The sequence below is a fragment of the Pteropus medius genome, unplaced genomic scaffold (genome assembly GCF_902729225.1).
Source record: "Pteropus medius unplaced genomic scaffold, Ma_sr-lr_union100, whole genome shotgun sequence".
NCBI lineage: Eukaryota > Metazoa > Chordata > Mammalia > Chiroptera > Pteropodidae > Pteropus > Pteropus medius.
The window spans coordinates 2,740,594-2,762,744 of record NW_024341894.1 but is presented as its reverse complement, the minus strand read 5'-3'; the positions used below and the strand labels follow the sequence as shown (position 1 = coordinate 2,762,744).

Genomic DNA, 22,151 nt, shown 5'->3' with positions numbered 1-22,151 from the left:
TCCAACATACATAAAACTGTGAGAAACTAAGAAACCAATAAGCAGACTTGCAAACATATCACAACTTGCATACTAGAATGGGTTTATGCAGAAGTAACATGGCTTGCAGGCTGAGGGTCAATGGTGCTTTACTGAATTTTTTTTTTAGGGCTGAGCCAGGTTTTCAGTTAATATATATATTTTTTAATTTAAGTTAAAAATGTTCAAACTTTTTTTTGACTTTTTAAGAAATATTTTATATCGCAACCCCATTACACATAAATATATACGACAAAAACAAATTTTACCCTTCCAACCTGCAAAGAATGTTGTTTTCTACTGTTTTTCAAAATGCTGCTCGTGAACCACTAAATTGATTCCACTACCCTCCAGCATGCTGTGGACCACAGCTAGGAAGACACTGGTGGACAAGGAAAGCTGGGCCTCCCTTCTCTCACATGTCCTGGTCTGGGTTCTCAAAGGTGTACAGAGTATTTGAGCCACAACAAGTACTCTCCTGGCCAAGACTGGGTTGTGAAAGAAAAAGGATGAATGTTAGAAAGGAAAGTGCACGCCTTCTAGCAATCAAGAAAGGGGCAGAAGCCCTTGCAGTCGAGGTCAGGCAGGTCCAGCCCCAGAACAGCCAAGGCCCAGGGCATCCAAACAGCTCCTGGAAGCCATCTCAGCCTGAGGACTTCTTTGCTCTAATAACCAGCATATAGTTGCAGTGGTAACCTAAGGTAGAACAGCAGAAGATAAACTTGTTTTTGTAATATTAAATTTCTCCTAACCACGCCTTGGCTCTACAACACACTGTGATACATGGCTCTTACTTCCATAGGACTTTGGTGCTATTTACCACAGAATAACATGGCCTTTCTTTTTTCCAGTGATTAGTTTAGACCCGCTCCTTCCTCTTGCACCTATCTCTATGTGGAATTGCCTGACTTTGCAGGGTGGATGCTGCCTATGGGCGGACATGGGTGGGATTAAGCAGTCCCCATGGCTTGTTATGTCAGAAGCATCTGGGTCTCTTAGCTGGGAGCTGGTCAGCTGGGGCCTCCATGAGGAAGATCACTGTTATGGACTGAATGTTTGTGTCCCCCAAATTCTTATGTTGAAACCCTACCCACAATGCGATGGTGATTGGGAGGTGGTTATACTTAGATGAGGTCATGGGGGTAGGGCTTCCATGATGGGATCGGTGCCCCTATAAGAAGAGACAGGTGAGAGCTTGCTTCTCTCTGCTCTCTGCCATGTGAGGGTACATGAGAAGTTGACAGTCTGTAGCTTGGAAGGAGACCCACACCACAACTTACCATGCTGGCACCCTGTTCTTAGGCTTCCAGACTCCATAGTGTGAGAAATTTCTATTGTTTACAAGCCACCCAGCCTATGGTACTTTGTTATGCAGCCCAAACCAACTAAGATAACTACCAACAGCTGTCACTTCTGTGTCTCTAGATGGAGCCGTTTAGTATAGGATACAGAACTGTTATAGAAATAGAGGAGGGGTTTGGGGGGTGGGGGTGGGGGGATGAATTCGAGAGAAAAATGAAAAAAAGTTTCCAGTCTATATAAACTTTAAGAAAAATGTTCTCCTTTGGATCCCAGCTTCTCTAGATGTCACACTGTCCACTCCATGATGATGCCAGTTAAGTTTCCTAAGATTTTTCCAACTAGTCCAGTCTGTCTTCCTTTTGTGATCCTGGGCAAAGGAGGCCAGGGCCACCAGGGGCAGAGGGGAGGTTCCGGAAGCATTAGTAGTTACCATCTACCAAGCCCAGACCAGGCTCTAGGGACTTCCAGCTGTTCCATGTCCTCCCACGCTTCCACGGTCCTCACTGGCTCTACATCTAGAACCTTCTCTGGCCTAAGCCTAGCTTTCCCCACCTCCATCTTCACCTTGGCTCACACATCTGGCCTCTGGAGGCCAGGAGGAGGAAGAGTCCTCAGGATCAACTGAGCCAGATTGAGGAAATGTACACAAAGTGGCCTGTGAATGATAAAGTGCTACAGGAATATTTATTTGCTGTTGGCGCTACAAGTCTATTCAGTATTTCTGTGCATATCTAGCAATATATAGAAAGAACCATAAAACCAGTCACACTCTCTGACATAACCTCGGACTGTGAAACACAGCCTGAGGAACAAAACAACAGAAAAGAAAGAAAAGAGGCAGAGATGTCCATTACAGTAGTATTTACGATGGCTAAATCCCAGACAAGGCTTACTGCGCAACAAGTGGGGCACTGTCAGGCAAAGTGTGAAAAAACAACAAATAAGCAAGTTGGAATGAGAGACAAATATCCAGCTCATATTAGAGAAAAAAGCAGAAGGCAAAGGAGTGTGACTAGCCCAATGGCAATTAAACAGTTAATGTCTGCAAAGTGTGATTTGCTTTTCATGTTTTTTGCTTGCTTATTTTTCACACATGTGTGCCTTTTGGTGTGTGTGCCTGGGGGTGGGGGGAGCACTGCTAATCCTTAGCTTTAAAGCTGATGACATGGAAATTTAACATCAGACAAAAATGCAGGATACCAACAATAACAACAGTGATTGACGTTGTTATTGGCAACAGTGCCAGGAGCTCTGCTAAGCATTTTAGTCTTGGTAACAATGCCATCATCCCGACCCTACAGACAAGGAAAGCAGGGCTCAGAGAGGTTCATGACTTGCCCAGGGAAACACAGCGAGTAAGTGGAGGTACTGCAATTCAAAGGCAGGTCAGCCTGACCCCAGGGCACATCTTAACCAACGACTTTGCTTCCTTTGTGCTCTGGAGGGCAAAATCCAGCCCTGTGGATTAAAATTACTGGAGGGACTATTTTAGCTCAATCTAAGAAGAAACAACCTTTCAGGAAGAGAGAAGGAACAGGCTACACTGGGAGGCAGTGAGCACTTGGTCATGAGAAGCATGCAAGCGGAGTCAGCCTCTGCCAGATATGCCAGAGATGCAATTAGACTCCAAAGGTCCTTGGGAATACCGAGGGCCTAAGATCCTAGTGAAGCTCTCAGCTGTTTGAAACAGGAGGAAAAGAAAAAGAAAAAGAAAACAAGATTGAGAACAATACCTTGCCTGCATTCAGTTCAGAAATTGCTGCCAGAATCTGCTGCCTGGATCCATCTGTCTTAATACCCAGCTCCTTCAAGTCACCATCGGTAAGCGTGAGGAATGCCTCCATATCCACCTGGGAAGAAAGAAGGGGGATTCGCTACCATCTGCTTGATGCCACACCTCTTTTTTCCCAACCACAACAGGAATATCATGATTATGAGCTATTAGTGCTTATTAGTAGTGCATTAATTATGACTCTTTCCAATTCCTGGCTTTACGCTAAAAGTTTAGTTGAAAGCATCATTAAGAAGTAACTCTCCTCAGCTCTAGCCCTGGGATTTTCAGGATAGGTAGGTACACTTTGAAAAGACCCTGACAATGAAACAAGTAAGGAAAGTCTCCAAGGCAGTAATCTGAGTGGCTAGAGGGGTAAAAATCCAAGTCCTGCTATTAGAAAGTGAATTCCAGTTTTGCTACACTTTTAACAATATCGGCCACTGCACAGAAAATGTGGGTATATGGTGGTACTCACCATGTCTCCCCCCAGAGGACAAGAGATGCAGACTGTGGAGAGACAGAGTGAAAAAATAAACAAGCAGAAGCAATAAGAAAAGAAGAGCCATGGAGAACTGAGGCAGAGAAAGGCTCTGAATAAGGGCACCTCAAAGCCACACAGCCCTTGGTTTCCACGGGAGAAATCCTAACATTTCTGTCATCCCACCTGCACCTCAGCTCCGGGAGAAATAGCTCCCGCCCCATCTTTCCTTCTCTCTTTTAATAGTCACTTTAAAATCCTCGATTGAAAAAAAAAAATCTTGAACCAGGTTTGAGCCAGTGGGGAAGGATCTCCAACTCCAAGCTCTCTCTGAGATGCAGACATCCCCCACCTCTACGACAACTAGCTCCTCTGGGGCTTTACAGCTCATGAGATGCCGAGGGGCTGAACGAAAAAGTGACATGGTTTTGGCTGAAACCACCTGTTCCCTGGCCCCGCAGGACTCTCCCCATTCCCCACCACGCAGACCTGTGGCAGAGACCCCACACCCAGTCCCCATGGCCAGCTCCTCAGAAGGCACAGAACATAAAAAACAGAAGTAGGCAGCCATTAGCAAGAAAATCAGGAAAGATTTTCTTGACAAGAAAAATCACTGCTCAAGTTCAAAACGCCAAGGAGGCAGGAAAGATAGGGCAGAAAGCAAACCAAGGAAGAAAGCCACGGCACCCCAGTCTGTTTCTTGAACCAAAATACAAAAACTCCTCAATTGCATCTCAAGCTGTTTAGGGACAATGAGTGATTCCTGTGATTACTACTGTATTTATTTGAACAAAATGAAAAATTTTTAACAGCTTATTGAGATATAATTTACCAACCAAACGATTCATCCATTTAAAGTGTACAATTCGATGATTTTTAGTACAGAGTTGTGCAACCATCGCCATACTCAATTTTAGAACATTTTCATCCCTATTAGCAATCACTCCCCATTCTCTCCTCCCCATATTCCCTGGCAACCACTAATCTACTTTCTGTCTCTACAGATTTGCCTATTCTGGACACTTCATATAAATGGAATCGTAGCATATGTGGCTTTTTGCGTTTAGCTTCTTTGACTTAGCGTCATGTTTTCGAGAGTCATCCATGTCGTAGCATGTGTCGGTGCGTCATTCCTTTTTTAATGCCAAGTTACATTCCGTTGTATAGAGATAACACGTTTTGTTTATCCATTCATCAGCTGATGGACATTTGGGTTGTTTCCACTTTTTGGCTACTATGAATAGGGCTGCTATGAACTTCTGTGTACAGACATGTTTTTAACTCTTTTGGGTGTATACCTAGGAGTGGGATTGATGGGTCATACTGTAAATGTATGTTGATCATTTCGAGAAAATGCCAAACTGCAGAACAGTAATATTTTAAATATGTGACTGTGAGTGCTTTTAAGCAAATAGGAATACTCAGATTAATACAGACTCTATATCCAGACATTTAACATAGATTCATTAGGATTTGCTTTTGACCCACTTTAAACCTAAAAGGCTGCCAGACAAACTTTATGAGAGAGAACAGTGCTCAAAATTACAAAAATTCTATTACAACAAAAGGTCCCCAGGATTTCACTGTAATGAACTGAATTAAATGTGAACATGAATTCTATTTCTTCAGCTGTCTCAGTGAAAAAGATCAATCTAGACTAGCAGAATGAAAATCCACATATTTAGACATTTTTTTTTACAATGATTTAAATTAACACTCAAAAAGAACATCCTTACCTCTTGCTCCTCAAAAATGGGCTGATATTTCTCAAGTGATAATTTCTTAAGGATTCCGGTCAGTTCATCTTCAAGAGGGAAAGATGTAAAAATAACACATTTTAGAATGGTAAATGTATCAAAAGAGTGATCTTCAAACTTTCATAAAGCAGTGGTAATCTCTTTTCATATGAAATACTACAAGAAAGCCCAACCCAGAAAGCACATCTAAGCTGGGTGCTTGCATGTGAAGCTGGAGGCCACACTCCTCCCCTCAGGGCAGGCCCTAGGCATCAACCAAAGGTGCATGGTGAGCTATAAAGACAGAAGACAGGGACGTTCATGGTCAGGCTGACTCTCCAACAGCTGCAGCCAAGTCCTCAGAATTCTAGATGCTGGGACTAAAGCTCTGCCTTCTGTCCTAGAACAGTTTTTAACCATGATTTCTTGACTGCTGGCCACTGCGTCTGCAGTATATGCTAATAATGCCAGCAAGTCGTCAGTTAGTCAGAGAAGGAACTGAAGAGAACAGGGCTTGAAAAGAGAGTTTGGCTCAAGTGTGCAGAGACTATGGGCTTCCCAAAGGAAGGACACATCTCAGTAGAGCAGCAGAGCCAAAGGGGCGGAGACCAGGGGTATCGAGATATCAGAGCAGGAAGAGTACATAAAGGAAACAAGACCAGCATCTGCGGGGCTTGAAGAAATATTTATTCACATATTCAGTAAGTATAAACACCAGACTAGGCATTAGAGACTCTACAGAGGCCAAAACAGACAATAAGCAGGTTGATAGGCCAAAGGCAGCGAAGAACACAAATGTGTGGGGCAGGCTAACAGAGCATGGGAGGACGCTGTTTTATAGAGAGTGGTCAGGGAAAGCCTCTTTTATAAGTGACATTTGAGCACTAAATGAAGGAGCAAGATGTGCAGATTTCAAGGGAAAGGATAGCAGGCAGCATCAGGCAGAGGGAACAGTAAGTGCAAAGGTTCTGGGGCAGTGGGAGCAGTTCACAGAAGAGTAGACTGGAGGGTAGAAGGCCCGAGTTCCTTCTTTTATTCACTCACTGAGCAATGGCTACTAATGTGCCTACTACATGCTGGGAATGCAAGGACAGGAAGTTCCCTTCTGTGCAAGAGCTCTGTGTGGCTGGGAAGATACAATGAAGAGGGTGACAGCTGATGCACATTGCTCACCATCCAGTAACTTGTCCTGGAAGACCCATTTGCTCTTTATGGCAACTCTATGAGATAGACCCTATTACTATCTTCATTTACAGATGAGAAAGCGAGGCACAGAAAGGTTGGGCACCATATCTTGGGAGGGTCTTGTTGCTAACCCACGGCAGGGCAGGGATTCAAACCCATGGTCTGGCCACCAGGCCTGTGCTATGCATACCGCTCTGGCACTTCTCCCATTGGTGATGAGTTCTAGGGTAAAGGCCACGAACAAAGAAATCTGGGGTCAGAGAAAACAACTGACCCAGCCCAAGGAACTGGAGAAGCCTGCACAGAAGAGCTGCTACTGAGCTCGGATATATGAGATGAATCAAGTCCCAATGCAGACAAAATCCATTGTAGCTTCATGACACCAAACCTTCAGGGCACCAAACCTTTCCCTCCACATGCAGTCTCTCTCCACAGTGGTGTGCTAGTAAATGTTTAACAATTGGATCTTCTGGGGAAACGTATGCACCTATGTAGGTACATAAGTTTACTGCAGATTTTACTGATTTAAATATGTAACATACGACTTACATATAATAATAAATTATACAGTACTCTATTATAAATTTCGTGTAGCCAATATTTTCATTGCATTTCAGGCACTTCACTGAATTCTTTCACTGATTTTTGCCTTACTCCTATACCCATAGCTACGAGTGCAGTTCCAACGCGAAGGCTAGCTGATACCTCCGTTTACGTGAACGCGTAAGATGAAATGAAACAACGAAGACATACACTAAAACTTCATGCGAGCAACTGTGCTGAATCAGAAACCGATTTCGAATCCTAGATGAATATTTTCTCAATTTTTGTGCTATTCACAATATAACAGCTACAGACATGACACTTTTACATTTAACTTGCATAAATAACATTCTCTTCATCGCTGTCTAGATTATGTCTAGATGATCTATAAAACAATAGCTCAAGTCCTGACTGCTGCTGTTCACTGATTTCCATGGTATAAATACCGTCCCCCACATCATAGCCGATTTCAACCTACCAATGTAACGTTCCTGAACGTGGAATTGGGAAGAGATGCATAGAAGTAATACATCATTACATAATATTCTTACCATACAGATAAAAGGAGATATAAATAATCTCAAGAGCACAGATATTAGTAAAATGCACTTAAAATCAGCAAATAATAATTTTGTTTTAAATACTACATACCTTTATATTTAATATAAGTTCATGTAATTTTTTTTTGTTTTTCCTTTTTTGTCTATTTTTTAATATTTTATTGTTGTAATTTGACTTTTAACAGCTGTTTAACCACCAGCTTATATATTTCCTATAGATGTAATAATCAGCTCTGGCCCGCCACTGCTCCATCTCTCCTCGGCCCTCGTGGCCCAGCCCAAATGCCCTCTCTTCAGTGACGCCTGCCGTGGCACTCTGTACTTTGCTGATCACATAGGTCTCATCCCACCTGGGGTTACACTCATTTAATGTGATTATGTTGAATGTATCTGACTCCCCAGGCTGACTGTGAGTTATCCTAATGCCCAGCACAGGTTACAATACCCAGTGCTTGCCCTAGAAGCCTTCATGGAAAGAATGAGAGGCTGAGAAGGTGACAGGCCTCATGCATGCAGTCCTCAATTGGGGCCACACATTTCCCACAAAAATACCATGAAGAATAACTGTTTGGGGATGGACTATAGCCTCTGTCCTGTGACAATCTAATGTCCAAATGACAAGGGTCCCACTGCCTCAGGACCCAGAAATTTCAGAAGGGAAAACTAGGCTTTCTAAGCAAAAGAAATTAATCTAAAAAGAAATCATTGTCAGGTTCTCCTCTGTTCTCATCCCAACTAGGGCTCTATAAACTTTTTAAAATAATGAATGTGTCAAAAAAAAGAGTGGGGTACAAATACCTAACTGAACCGTAGGGGTTTTGATTCCTAAAAGCCTCTGAGGAGGGAGAATTCATGAGTGGAAAGTTGAGACTTCACATAGAAAACGTGGTTAGAGAGGAATGGGGTTGCTAGTGAATTTCTGAAGCTTTTATAAATGATTGTACTAGATATCACAAAACAATAAAGCAGCTCCCAAATAAAGAGGATGTCAATGGCGGCACGCATTTATCAACTCGAGACAGACTAGAGTCTGTGCAGTTGACTTCAACTTATCACTTGCTGGGCGGAACCTGCTCGGCACTTCCTTCCAGCAGTTGCAGGGAGGTGCCCGCAAATGCACTGGTGAGGCTCACACACACGAGATTTCCCCCCCGCCCTCTGATCTATCATACTCCCTGATTTGTATCTGCCTGGACCCCATCTCTCGCCGAAGCTCCATGCCCCCTTTCCTGCCTCCCCACTCCCAGAAGCCACAAAAGGGCAGTTTTAAAAGACAACATTCTTCTGTTCGTCTCCCTTTATCTTTCCTGGGGACTTACTGCAGGGCCTCTGCTCCTGCCCTGCTGTCCACTCTATCTTCCTTTTCTCATCATCCCCGTGGGAGGGGCTTGTGATTCAAGCATGAAGGTTCCAAAGTTCTCCTGGTTGCAATAGACATCTCCTTTTTGCTTGCCCAATATCCATCCTCCTCCTCTTTCTGGAAACAGCACTTTAATTTTCCTTTGAGGAGCCGCTTCTCTTCCTCTCCCAATACACACGGTTTGGGCAGGGCAGATCCGGATTCAGGCTCCAAAGACACATGACCTAGGCCTGGCCAACAGCACATTCCACCCCCATAGACACAGAGGTAGGCAAGGATTGGCAAATGACCGAAGTCGTTATAAATACAGCCAAGGCAGGCCAATGACCTTTACCCCTGGGATTTTGCAGAACCTACCAAGAAAGTGGTACTCCTTTTGCTGGGGTGGCTAAGGAAGTAAGCCGGAAGCTGCTAGGGGCATCTTTGCCACCACTTGGAGAGAACCTGATATATGGATAGAAACAGTCCCAAGACACCTGGATCCAGACCTACCTGAGGCACACCCTAGACACTGCCATCACATAAGCCCACAAATTATCAGTTTTTTTGGTTTTGTTTTTGCTTAAACCAGTTTGAGTGGAGATTCCATGACTTGCAACTGAAAGAATTGATTTGTACGAGGTTCAGGGAATGGTACATAACTGGTGTTGGGGAAACATTTCTAAGGGTGTATGTTTGTATATAAAAACAAAACTCACCTACATTCAAAAAGTATTTGAGGGAGCTTACCATATCTTAAACACGGTGAAGACAAAAATACGAGGTAGAATCAGGGAAGGGGAGAGAAATGTTGTTTGTTTCAAATAAATCTGACCTAGGATGGCTACTGCCATTAAAAGCACCTGCCAAGTCACCACGGCAAAGAGGAAAGAGTGGGGTTTCAGGATCTCAGAGGACTCACCCTCATCGGTGATGGTGCCACTACTAGAGCCCCCGCTGCTCTTGGATTGCCGGTGGGATGAGGAGGAGGACACAGAGGACTCGGCTGCATGGCCTTTGGGGGAAGGGGACGGTGTGAGGGTGGGGGAGGTGCTTTTAGAGGTAGTGGAAGTTCCAGACGGAGGCCTTTTGCTCGTCTCCAGTTTCTGCAGAAAAGAATAAGACAAATACATAGCTATCACCTGGATGGTAGAAATGATTAAAACAGACACCTACAACAGGGAACACTGGTGATATTTGACTCAACAAGACATCTAACCAGGACTGTGAAATCTACTTAAAAAAAAAACAAAACATGCAAAGCAGAAACAATACTATCGAACAGTTACAGGAGAATCCTCCCCTGAAGCAGAGGCAGGGAGTGGAATGGAAAAAGCAGCCCATGAAGTCAGGAAACCCGGGCATTAGTCCTGCCCCTACTAGCGTTGTATCCTTGGCCAAGTCTCCTTGCCTCTCAGTTAACCCAGCTCTGAAATGGAAGTGTGGCTTATAGATACACAAAGTCCCTTTCTGCTCTTGACGTTTCCTCATCGAAACCAGTTGCTTCCAACCTTTCACCAAAAAGTACATGTTCCCCGTGTCTGTGTGTGTGTGTGTGTGTGATTTAGCCTTTCTAAAAAAGCCTTTTGTATTTGGAAATACTTTTCGACCTCTAGAAGAATTACAAAGATAGAACAGAGAGTCCCTGTGTATCCCTCAGCCAGCTTCCCCTGATGTTAACGTCTTACATAACCATAGTACAATGATCGAAACTAAGAAATTAACACTGGGGCATACTATTAGCTAAACTACAGACTTCACTCAGATTGCGTCAGTCGTTCCACTAACACCCTTACTCTGATCCAGGACCTGGTCCAGGAGCCCCTGCTGCACTGACTTCTCACATCAACTCAGTCTCCTCCACTCTGCCACAGCTCCCAGTTTGGCCTTGTCTTTCATGATCTTGACACCTCTGCAGAGTCCTGGTCAGGTATTTGAAAACTATTCTTCAATTTGGGTTTCTCTTACATTTTCCCATACTTAGATCTGCTTATGGCTTTTAGGGTAGACGACCACAGCAGTGATATGCCATTTTTAGCACACTGTACCAGACACAAAGTATCAGGATCTTATTATCGATGATTTCGACCTTCATCACCTAGTTAAGGAGGTGTCTGTCAGGTTTCTCCACGGAGAAGTTACTATTTTTTCCCTTAATAATTAATAAATTCTCGGGGGCAGATATTTTGAGCTAAATATTGTTTCCCCTTAAAGCTGTGCCCATTAATTTTAGCATTTTTTTGGTGGATCTTTTCTAGAGCAATTTCTACTGTGATATTCTATTTGCTATTTCCCTTATTCATTACACATTATTTGGAATTTTTCAGTAGGGAAGAGTTGTTCCTTCTCTCCCCTTTATTCAGTTATTTATTCATTTCAGTATGGGCTTGTAGATATTTATTTTATTCTTTGGGCTGTCACTCAATACTACTGTTATTTAGAGTTGCTCAAATTATTCCAGCTTTAGTCACTGAGACCTTTCAGGTTGGCTCCTGTGTCCTTTTGCTATGCCCCCTCTTTTTTTCTTCCTTTCTCTTTAAAGCATTTCCTTACTTTCTTGACACCACAAAATGCTTCAGGCTCATCCTGTGTTTTCTCCAACCCACTATTGGAGTAAGCTACTTCTCCAAGGCTCTGGTATCTTTTATTGGAGAATGGTATTTAGAAACCAAAATCTGGGTTCTAGATTGCTCATCACTACTGGGATGTCACTACTTCTAGGTCCTCTCAGTGGACAGACCAAGGAAATATATGAAATATACTAGCCCATGTATACACACATAACCAAAGATACTTCTTTATCTATCAACCTCTGCATGTGTATTTATTTATAAGCATGCATTCACGCTGATTCAAAACTGATATATCTGACGTCAACATCCAAAGGATTGGTTCTAGCATTTCCCCTTTAATTCAATCTCTGACAGTTTAAAACTGGGCTCATTATATTTACTTATTTGTTCAACCTTAGTATATACTTATATATGTAAAGTGGTTTCAGAATTTAACCCATATCCCTGCAAGAAAAAAAATTTATCACCTAAAGTACAGTGCTTGTGTATGGTTCTTTTTGTCTTTAGGTTTATTGTATCTACTTGACATATGGGTTTTTCCCCACCTACTACACTGTGTTTTGTCATTCATAATATAGTTAAATCTGTTGTCATAGTCTGCATTCCATCTTTTGTTCCTGTTCTTTTTTTTAAATTTTCATACAGTAGATATAATTCTGTTGTGTACAATTCTATGGGTTTTGACAAATGCATAGAGTTGTGTACCCAACGAGAGTACCACCCAAAACAGTTCCATCATTTCCAAATTCCCCACGCTGACAATTAATGATGTTCAACATCTTTTCATATGTTTGCCATCTGGATATCTTTGATGCAGTATCTATTCAGATATTTTATGCTTTTAATTTGTTGATTGTTTTCTTATTGTTGGGTTTTAAAAGTTCTTTACCCAGTAGTTTAAATATGATATGGCTAGGTGTATTCACTTTTATACTTACCCTATTTAGTGTTTTCTGAACTTCTTGGATCTGTGGTTTGGCATCTATCATTAATTTGGGAAAATTCTCAGCCATTATTTAAAAATATTCCTTCTGCCCCGTCATTTCTTTCTTTTCCTTTGGGAATTGCAATTAATCATATATGAGAGCATTTGATACTATTCTACAATTTCCAGGTGCTCTGTTTTTTGTTCTTGTTTTTGCTTTAACTTCTCTTTTTCTTTGTGTTTCTGTTTGGGTAAGTTCTATTGCTCTGTCTGCAAGTTCACTGATCCTTTTCTTGGCTGCATCAAGTCTACTGAGGAGCCCATCAAAGGCATTCTTCATCTCTGTCATGTGTTTTTTCTTTCTAGCATTTCCATTTGATTCTTTCTAATAGTTTCCATATCTCTGCTGAAAGTTACTATATGATCTCGCATGTGTTCATATTTTACATTAGAGCCTTTAACATATTAATAGTTGTTCTTTTAAATTCCTCGTCAGATAATTCCAACTCCTGAGTCATATCTAAGTGAGATTCTTCTGATGATTGCTTTGTTTCTTGGGAGTGTAGTTTTTCTTGCCTTTTTGTGTGCCTCATAAATTTTGTTAACAACTAGACATCTTGAATATGATAGTAGAGACTAAGATAAAGAGTTTTTATGTCTGGAAATGGGTACATTTCTCCTGCTGAGCCCCTTCTAACTAACTACATCCCAGGGGTGGAGGGCGGGGAAGAAATTCCTCCCTTACGTTTTGAAACACTTTGTCATTTAGCTACCTATATTATTAATAAATTCTTCCCTCTGCTTTTTCTATAAAGAAAAACATTCAATAATAAAGGTTCTGATTAAGCAGGAGATAATTAGTATATCCCTACAAAACAGATATATCCCAGCCAAAGGCAAAGAAACATGATACTCTGGATCTGTGGGCAGCATGACTGTGGAGGGGGCAGGTAAATATAAGATTTAAGATGTTGTGAAATATCTAAACCATTCCCTATGTCCCCAGGGTAGCAGGTGGACTGTGTTAATGGCCTCATCGCCACTCCTCTCTGATCTATACCCTTTGCTACGTAATTCCGTGTTTTCTCCTGCACTGGGTGTGCTGATTTACTTAAAAAACTTGATTGGTTTTCAACTCATGGCTTCAGCCATTGCCATGAGAACATGTCCAAGCTTGCTGTGGACACACATGGCCCAGTTATCCTGGTCACCCCAGCCAACAGCCAGACATGTAAGTTATCCCCCCAGAACCAGAAAAACTGCCTAGTTAAGTCCAGACTCTACACTGCTGACCCACAGATTCACAAGCTAAAGAAATGCCTTTTGTTTTAAACCACTGAGCTTAGGGTAGGAAGAGAAAGCTGATATACCCACTGGGCCTTTGGGCTTTCAGCGATCTGGGAAGTGTAGACAAATACTCTGACTCCCCCCATTTTGTGCCTCCTAAAGCTCACTTCATGCTGATTCACGAACACGCTAGATAGAAGCCATGCCTTGTGAATGTTCCACTATTACGGTGGTACTTGTTTTAAGCAAAGTACAAAAACCAGATCCAGGAGGCTCATATTTTGAATACTAATTTCTAATTCTTCCTAAGGGAGTCTTTGAAAAGCACTTCATGTCTTCGTTTTGCTGCTGGAGCCACTGACAGAAAGCCCACTCCTGGTATCCTTTGATTTAGTGCAATGGTTTCTAAGAGCCCTGGCTGGGCTGGCTGCAACACCCTCTGCGGTGAGGGTCGGGGGACAGATTCCCCAAACCCTGTGCTGAGAATCTCATTCAGTTGTGCTGGGTGGAGCCCAGAAACCTGAAGATCACAGCATATTATTATATTAAGAATATCAGCTGATGATTGAACTGGATCATTTCCCCAGTTTACTATTTCCTGCATGCATCTTTTGATACAATATTCTTTCCATCAGAATACACTTGTATATAGATTATATGTAATAGATGCATTCAAGGGAGATAAAAGTTAATGTATTTATAACTTAGATGCCTATTTCTAGCACCAATTAAAGGAAGCTAATAATATGACACATCTATTAAGATCATCAAAATAGAAACAGAAAATTTTAGGCAACAGAGAAGAACTATATGAAAGCCTAGACTAGCCAACTTACTTTAATGAGTAGCTGAGTTTCCTAGCAGCAAAGGCAAAATGAGAAATAATCATATAATTCTTACTGAGGAAAGAAAATGTATCAAAGTATCAGTAGAGACATTTTTTCCTAGAGCCAAATTCTAAAAGGAATTTAATTACATAGATTCTATTACACAAGTAATTTTCAATATAATGGAAAATATGCTAATGTATAAGGAGAGAAAAACTTTTTCCTGGAGCTGTATTGTAGGTCCAATTGCAAAAGGGATTTTGAATAACACAAAGAGTTGTGTGACCAGCTCTTCTGGTTGGACATAAAATAAAGATTATTTCTTATTCATCCATTAAAACATCAATCTCTGGAGGCACTTCTGGGCAACGGTCCAGGGGTGAGGCTCTCAGGTGATCTAACTGTCCTCAGGGAGAAAGCTTAAGATCTAGAATATATGATGAAGAGTGGGGCTGTGCCTGGATTTGGGGTCCACTCAGAGGTGGAAATGGGCTTCACTGCACCACTGGGAGAAGGCCCTTAGAGGGCCACCGGGGGAAGGAGCTGGTTCACACCCACACTCTAGGGGCTTCCTCCATTAATCAATCCAGGTAGAGGGGGCATTGTGAAGATACTAAAAGGTTTCTCATTCCAGAGAGGCATTTAGGGTTTCTAATCCATTGCAAACTCCATAGCTGCTAACAATGTGGGGCTAGCTCCAGGGCTGCATTAATGGAAGTAATGGTGCCAGAGCGGGGAGGTGAGGCTCCGGTCCTCTCCTGCCCACCAACCTTCCTTCAGCTCCTCCCCTCTACCACACTCTGGCCTCTGGAGTGCTGCACACGCTATCCCCTCACCCTGCAACAGTCTCTCACCCTGCCCCACCCCTGCCCATTCTATCTGCCTGTTCATTCTTTAGGTCCCAATTTAGATGTCACTGACACCCTCAAGCCTGGTAGGGCATCTGCCCTTCTCCACAACAGCCCCTACCACACTAAGGTGAGACTGCCTCTATCCAGTGACACCCTGAGAGCAGTTACCAAACTCCCAGTTCGCTGCTGGATCCTCACTGCTAGCAGCACTAGGCACAGAGCAGACATTCCAAAGATGTGTACAATGCATGAATAAAGTAGTGCTAGTAATGTCAACACTTACGGCTGACACACAGGCTTACCAGGGGCCATGTTCCATTCTAAATGCTAAAGATTTGGGGCTCGTATTTGAACCCCAGCACTCTGGTCCTGAACCCATACTCTGAACTCTTTTGCTCTAATCAATGAACAAATCTGTGCAGCACGAGACTGGATGAGGCACCTGCTAGTGCCCGGCAGATCAGGCGGGAAGTGAACATGTGCGCTGGGGACCGAGGGCACAGGGTATGATCTCAGTGACTGCTCTCATGACCCAGCCCTTTCAGGAAGTCCAGGAGTGACTGCTGGAAGGGGGCCTGTCTTTAGCCCTATCCTAGAATTGCAGCACTGCCCATATTCCCCAGCATGCGGGCCATGTTAGGACAGAATCTATGAGTGTAAGGGGAGGAGACAGAAAGAGAACAAGCACCTTGCCACTGGGACCGCCACCACCTGTAGGGGAGACAGGGAGCTCGACGGGGCTGGAAGCCGGCACTGGCCCAACAGGACTTGATCGATGGCTGGGCTTCGGCTCAGATAGTCCGGCTGCTTTTTTCCTCTGGGCAGCAATCTGAGATAGGACACTGTCTATGCTGCCACCTGAGGAAACAGGAATAGGAATGACTGCCACGGGTCCAGAGTACTACTGACTTCCTGTGCTGACGTGGCTGAGCCAGAACCGTACTTCCTAGACCCTCTCCCCATGTGGCTCTGGGTCAGGGCTGACCACAAGAGGACTCTGCATGAGAACCAGAAGGCAGCCATGATGCAGTGGCCATCATGTGATGAAAGTGTCATGGTAAGAGGTGGTGAACGATACGGTGCCAGCAAGATCAGCTTGTCCTTGCTCCCTCCCCATCCCCTGGCACCATAGCCAGCCTGGCCAGCCTCCAGCAGGCACAGATGCCTGCTCTGCCCTGGATTCCCACTTCTGCCCGCCACATAGTACCTTCCAGCCACCCAGCCACACCAGGGCTCCTCCCTCACCCTCCTACTCCCCCTTTTTGGAGCTTCACACGCAAGGCTCCTCCTGCAGTTGTGTCGGTAACTTCCTCATTCTATAATACTCAAGTGATGTCAGCTTCCCTGAGTGAATCCTGACTGCCATTATTCCCTCGCCCAGTTTCCCTAATCTACGAGCAACTGTGAATTATTATAAAAGAAAAAAAGGAATGTGATAATACCCAGAGCCAGGGAGTGTGCTAGAGGGAGAACACCGATAACTAACACAGAGCATTTACCAGGTGCCAGGCACTGCTGTTAAGTATTTTACATGTATAAACAGTGTCGTTCTGGAAGGCAAAACATTATCAAAAGCCTCAAAAATAGGCAAACCCATTGATCCCACCACTCTGATTTGAGAGAACTTCCATCAAGCAAATCACCGACAGAGTATGCAAATATAGAGGTGTGAAGGCATTACTTAGTCTGGTGATCTACAAGAGCAAAAATCTAGAACGGCGTCAGTGTTCAATAAGAGGAAACTGGTTACATGAAAATGTGATACTTCACGTGAATGGAATGCTGTCTGGTTATTTAAAAGATGCTATAGATATAAGTGTATGGATGCGAAAAGGTGTCACGACATGGTGATGGGTGCAAAGAAGAAAAAGGTTGCAGAGCGGTCCGTACTCTGAAGTCAGCCTGCCTGGGTTCAGGTCCTGGCTCAGCTACTTCACAGCTGTGTGACATTGGCCAAGTTATTTAACTTTCCTGAACCCCATTTCCCTCTTCTGTAAAATGGAGATGATGGCCTTGCAGGTTATTGGGAGACTGAAGAAGATAATCATCCATTTAAAGGGCTTGGTACTATGCTCGGCATGTACGAAGTGCTCAATAAATTATTATTCCACTTCCGTAAATATAGTATGCATAAAAGTACTTTACAAAGATAGACACCAAAATGTTAATGATCTCTAGTAAATGAGAATATACCATCATTATTATTATTATTATTATTATTATTATTATTATTATTATTATTTTGGTTTATCTGGTCTTAAAGCTTTTCTACAAGAAGCATGCATTCCTTACATAGTACCATAACGCAGGGGTGCCCTTCCTGCAAAGGTGACTTTGGTTAATCCTGAATGCGCTCATGGAGGACAAGAAACTATGCTGTAAACGCAAAATAACTGTGGAGCACTCCAGCTTGAGCCCTAATTATCACCGAGTTGCTGTACATCCCGGGGCAAATCTCTTGCCCACTCTGAGCTTCAGTTTCCTCATCTGTTCAACAAAAAGGTAGGATGAGACGCTCTCGAAGTTTTAACCTTAAAGGGTTTTAAACACCATGAAAACGCCATGCATTGCTTCCAATTTCTTATAAAATTTTCCAACAAAATAAAGCATCATAGACTTTCTCAGTTTCCACTCCCCTTGCCACCCTCCGACAAGTGTGTAAAAGAAACTTTGAATTATGAATTCGCTGAAAAATCCTGTGGCCACATCGAGAAGATATAGGACATGCGGTTTTTTAAGGGATTGTCTTGCCCTCAGCCCCCAGGGGTATTCTCACCCACCCTTCACCAGGGGCCCTGCCCAGGTACACACCTGAGCGGTTATGCAGCTCTCCACCGTGCCTGCTCATGCTCCCTACCCCACTGGAGCCGCCTGAGGAATGAGGTGAGTGGTTGAAGTTCCCAGAACTGGCAGGAGAGGCTGGGCTTCTGGAGAGAGATGGAAATTTAACTGGCCTGACAGGAGTCTGTAAAAGAGTACAGTGGATGTCTCGGTTAGGGTTTTTGGTTCCTTTCTCTGGACACACAGAATCACAGCAGGGAGAACTTGAAGTTCAGCCAGCCCATTGCAGCCAGTGTCTGCATCGGCCTGGCATGTCCTTGCCCACGAGTGCTCAGCCTGCTAGGAGTCTCCTGAGGGATGGGAGTCTACTTCCAGCTACTGGCAACCCGACCATTAGCTCAGGCTGGGCCCTGTGACATTAGTTCCCACGGGTCACCCTGCTTTTAGGATCACTCGACTCCTCCCACTGTGGACCAAATGCAAACCTGCCCTGACCACCCTGAGCATCTCCAGAGACCAGGCTTTTGGTCAGCTTGTAGAGACTTGCCATTACAATAGCCAGGGAGGCAGCAAGCTTCTGCAATCACTCGGCATACAGCGGCAGGTCAGGTCTGAAATCCTCGTCTTTGGTTTGTCCATTTACTATATCCACAATGTAGACAGTCCCTACATAAGGTGATAACTTCCCATCTCGAGAGGGATATCAAGGGCCATGAGGACACAAACCACCGTGGTCCAGAGGATAAAAGTCACGCTCCTTCCAGGTGCAAGAAAACACCAGTAACGTACACAGTTGCCTCCTAGTGTTTGTTCTTGGTCATGGACCTGGGTAATATGTAGTGTGGAACTTGATTAAAAGCCAAGAATCTGATTTTTGGTCCCAGGCCCACCCCATCTGGTGATCTTCATCAAACTACTTCCCCTCTCGGGGCCCCAGTGTCCTCACCTACTAAAGGGAAGGTTAGATTAGAGCAGGTCCTCGAACTGTGTTCTTTGGAGCACCAGGGCTCCAGAGAGGGGACAGAGAAGGGGGGCTCCCATTTTCATTCCCTTCCCTCTGACACTGTAATCTGTTTATATATTAAGTTCCTTTGTAGGATTTCATTAGACAAAAGATATCATCACTCGTTTAAAAGAAAACAAAAAGCTTTAACTCCTCTGGATTAGCGGGTCTGAAGGCCCTTCTGCCTGAAACACATTATGATTTCAGTGAGCAGTGAGTGATGCATCAAAGCATGTCAGCTGGGCGACTTACAGTATCTGTGCTCCCGCTGCCCACGGGATGGCCCCTGCTGGCTCTCTGGGGCAGCACAGTCTTCGTGGGGTCTGCCTTCCCATTGTGACATGTCCGGGACCTGTCTGAGCTCCACAGCTCAAAGCTGGAAGGGGGTAAGAAAGGAGGGATGACTGCCTTCAGCTTGTCACTCGGGAGTCTGGTGAAGGGGGCTCCATTTCGAAGCTGAAAAAGATAGGTCGTGGATTAGACAAAGGCTCCAGAGGGCTCCCAGCTCTGGGAGAAAGACTCCAGGTTTTTCCTGCTTCTCAGAGAATGGCACCATCTACCCCTCCACCTGAGTCAGAAACCCACGTGGTGTCCTCGGCTCTCCTCCCAGAAACCGAGCAATACTTGTGTCTGCTCTGTTCCAGCTCCCAGCTTCTCTTGGATGCATCCACAGCAGCAAGATTAGAACAAGGACAGAGAGCCAAGGTACAGCCAAGTGATGTTTGGTGTGCTGCAGGGCGGGGTGAGGGGGTGGAGGTGGGGGGGTGGGAGACAGGGAAGCTGGAGAAAACAGAGGAGGCATCCCCTACTGCAGGTAGAGAGGGCATCTTAGAGTAGGGGCATCTGAGCTGAGCCCAAGGCCAATGCAAGCTGGCCAGTGAAGACAGGGAAAAGGGCACTGCGGACAGAGGGAACAGAATGTGGAAAGGCCTGGAGACAAGAGGAGCAGGACAAGTATGCAGAACAGCAAGGAGACTGGTGTGACCAGAACTGGGGCTTTCAGGAGGAAGCGGCAGGGGATAAGGGGCCTGGGAGGCCCAGGCTAGCTCTCTGTGAGCCCAGCAAACTCTCCCTTCCCCATCCCACCACACCCATCCTACTCTCTAGCTACACCTCCCACTGCTGACATTTTTAACTGTCATTGAATTTTAAATTTTGAAAATGTAATTTGGGGTCAGTATAAAATCCACACAATGAAGACTGGTGGATTGTCAAAGAAAAGCATTCGCACAGTCCACACTAACTTTAATTAAGAAAAGACAGTGAACCTGGTGCCAGATGGTGCTTTGCAGGGAAGGGCATCCCACAGCTAAACCTGCCTCTGAGCCGGGCATCTCCGCAAGGATGGCTGCAAACGCCCACTCAGCAAGGCTCCCTGGCCAGCCTCCATCTATCAGGAGGCAAGCAGACACACTACTGCCCTCTACAGAGCATGAGGCAGGACGGCAGTGCTCTAAGGCAGAAAGCAGGGCATCCCACCCAGGCTGTTCTGAGCTTCTCCCACCCAGTCCGTGAACAAGTGTTCTCTCCTATGGACCTCAGCCATTTCATTCAGCAAATGGGGGGCTGGACTGGAAGATGACTAAGGACATTCGCAGCTGCAAGCCCACCACAGATGGACATTTCCCCTCCTTTGGGCGAGAGTCTAAAATTGTTGCACACTTTCTGGAAGGCAATGATATTCATATCCTTGGAATTCCATTTCTAAATCTTTATCCTGAGGAAATAATCAGGTAAGTGGGGAAAACTGAGGCATGAGGAAACTGGAAACCCCAAAGTCCTCCACGCCAGTCTCCAATGGTCAGTCAGGCACATCTCCTCGATGGGATGTTGTGTCACAAAGCCATTTAAGATGTGATGTGGCCAAAGAGTGTTCAGTGACATGGAAAATATGGTCGTGACAAACTGTTAATAAATCAGGCTGAGTACAGTATGGGGAAGATAACGGTGCCTACTCTGCATGGTTGCTGGGGAGATTAAATAAGCGAATATACGTAAAGTGCTATGAACAGTGGCTGGTACTTGGTAAGTGCTGTGTTAAGTATCTGCTATTATATATAACATGATATATTCATAGATGCTAAAAATGGTAGGAAAATTACTCAAATGATATATGCCACAAAATGTCAATCATCATTATATGTGTGATCAAGGGTGATTGTTCTTTTTTACATTCTACTGCATCTTCCAAAATTTCAGTAACAACATTTCTGTCTTCATGCTGACAGTAATTATTACGATTTAATGATATCATTGAATGTTGGGCAGTGCAAGCTCCCACAGTCAGTGTGTAGAGACAGCACTTTGCACAGTGGGGCAGGGTGGAGCTGGCAGTTCCTGGTCAGGACCCCTCGCAGCAGCACCCAGGTCCTGGGGCTACCTAGGCCTTCCCCTGGAGCACTTCTGCTCCCTTCTCCTCTCCAATACTGCCCTCTCCTGGTCAGCCTCCAGATTAGGGTCTCAAAGATCAATGGACTTGAGTCTACCCCAGTCAGAAGGCTCTCATTTTGGAGAAGAGGAACATGGAGCCCAGAGAGGTGAGGTAACACATCCAAGTTCAAAAGGCAGCTAACTGAGAGCTCACTCTGGGCTAAGGTCTTCCTGTGGATGAACTTATTTAAAAACCACAACCATGCGGGATAGCATCCCTAAGTCGGAGACTGCTGGCTGCCCCCAGTATCCATCTTCCACACCCTCTTTAGTAGACACCCTTGTTATTTAGTTATTGGGCCCACAACCACCTGGAATAAAGACTTCATTTCCCAACTTCTTGTGCAATGTGATGTGGCAATGTAACTAAATTCTGGCCAATTTGATGTCAATAGAGTGATGTATGAGTTTCCAGGAAAATTCTTTAAAGATACCTGACATGTACTCATGGCCACCTCTTTCCTCGTCTTTCCTGCTGGCTGGAAAGAGGAAATAATGCTCAGAGCTCTTGGACTAAGAGGTGACCTTGGTAATAGAAG

At 44.3% G+C, this 22,151-nt stretch overlaps 1 protein-coding gene across 1 annotated transcript in view; it reads right to left on the bottom strand.

The window, feature by feature from the left end:
• Nucleotides 1-22,151, bottom strand: part of ANKS6 (ankyrin repeat and sterile alpha motif domain containing 6) — a 45,449-nt gene that overhangs the window by 5,611 nt on the left and 17,687 nt on the right. Inside the window, exons 9-14 of the mRNA XM_039856047.1 lie at nucleotides 19,435-19,638; nucleotides 18,210-18,363; nucleotides 16,087-16,256; nucleotides 9,858-10,041; nucleotides 5,309-5,376; nucleotides 3,054-3,170 (exon numbers count right to left, since the gene is read on the bottom strand). Coding sequence (XP_039711981.1) covers nucleotides 3,054-3,170; nucleotides 5,309-5,376; nucleotides 9,858-10,041; nucleotides 16,087-16,256; nucleotides 18,210-18,363; nucleotides 19,435-19,638 — 897 coding nt within the window. The remainder of the gene's footprint in view (nucleotides 1-3,053; nucleotides 3,171-5,308; nucleotides 5,377-9,857; nucleotides 10,042-16,086; nucleotides 16,257-18,209; nucleotides 18,364-19,434; nucleotides 19,639-22,151) is intronic.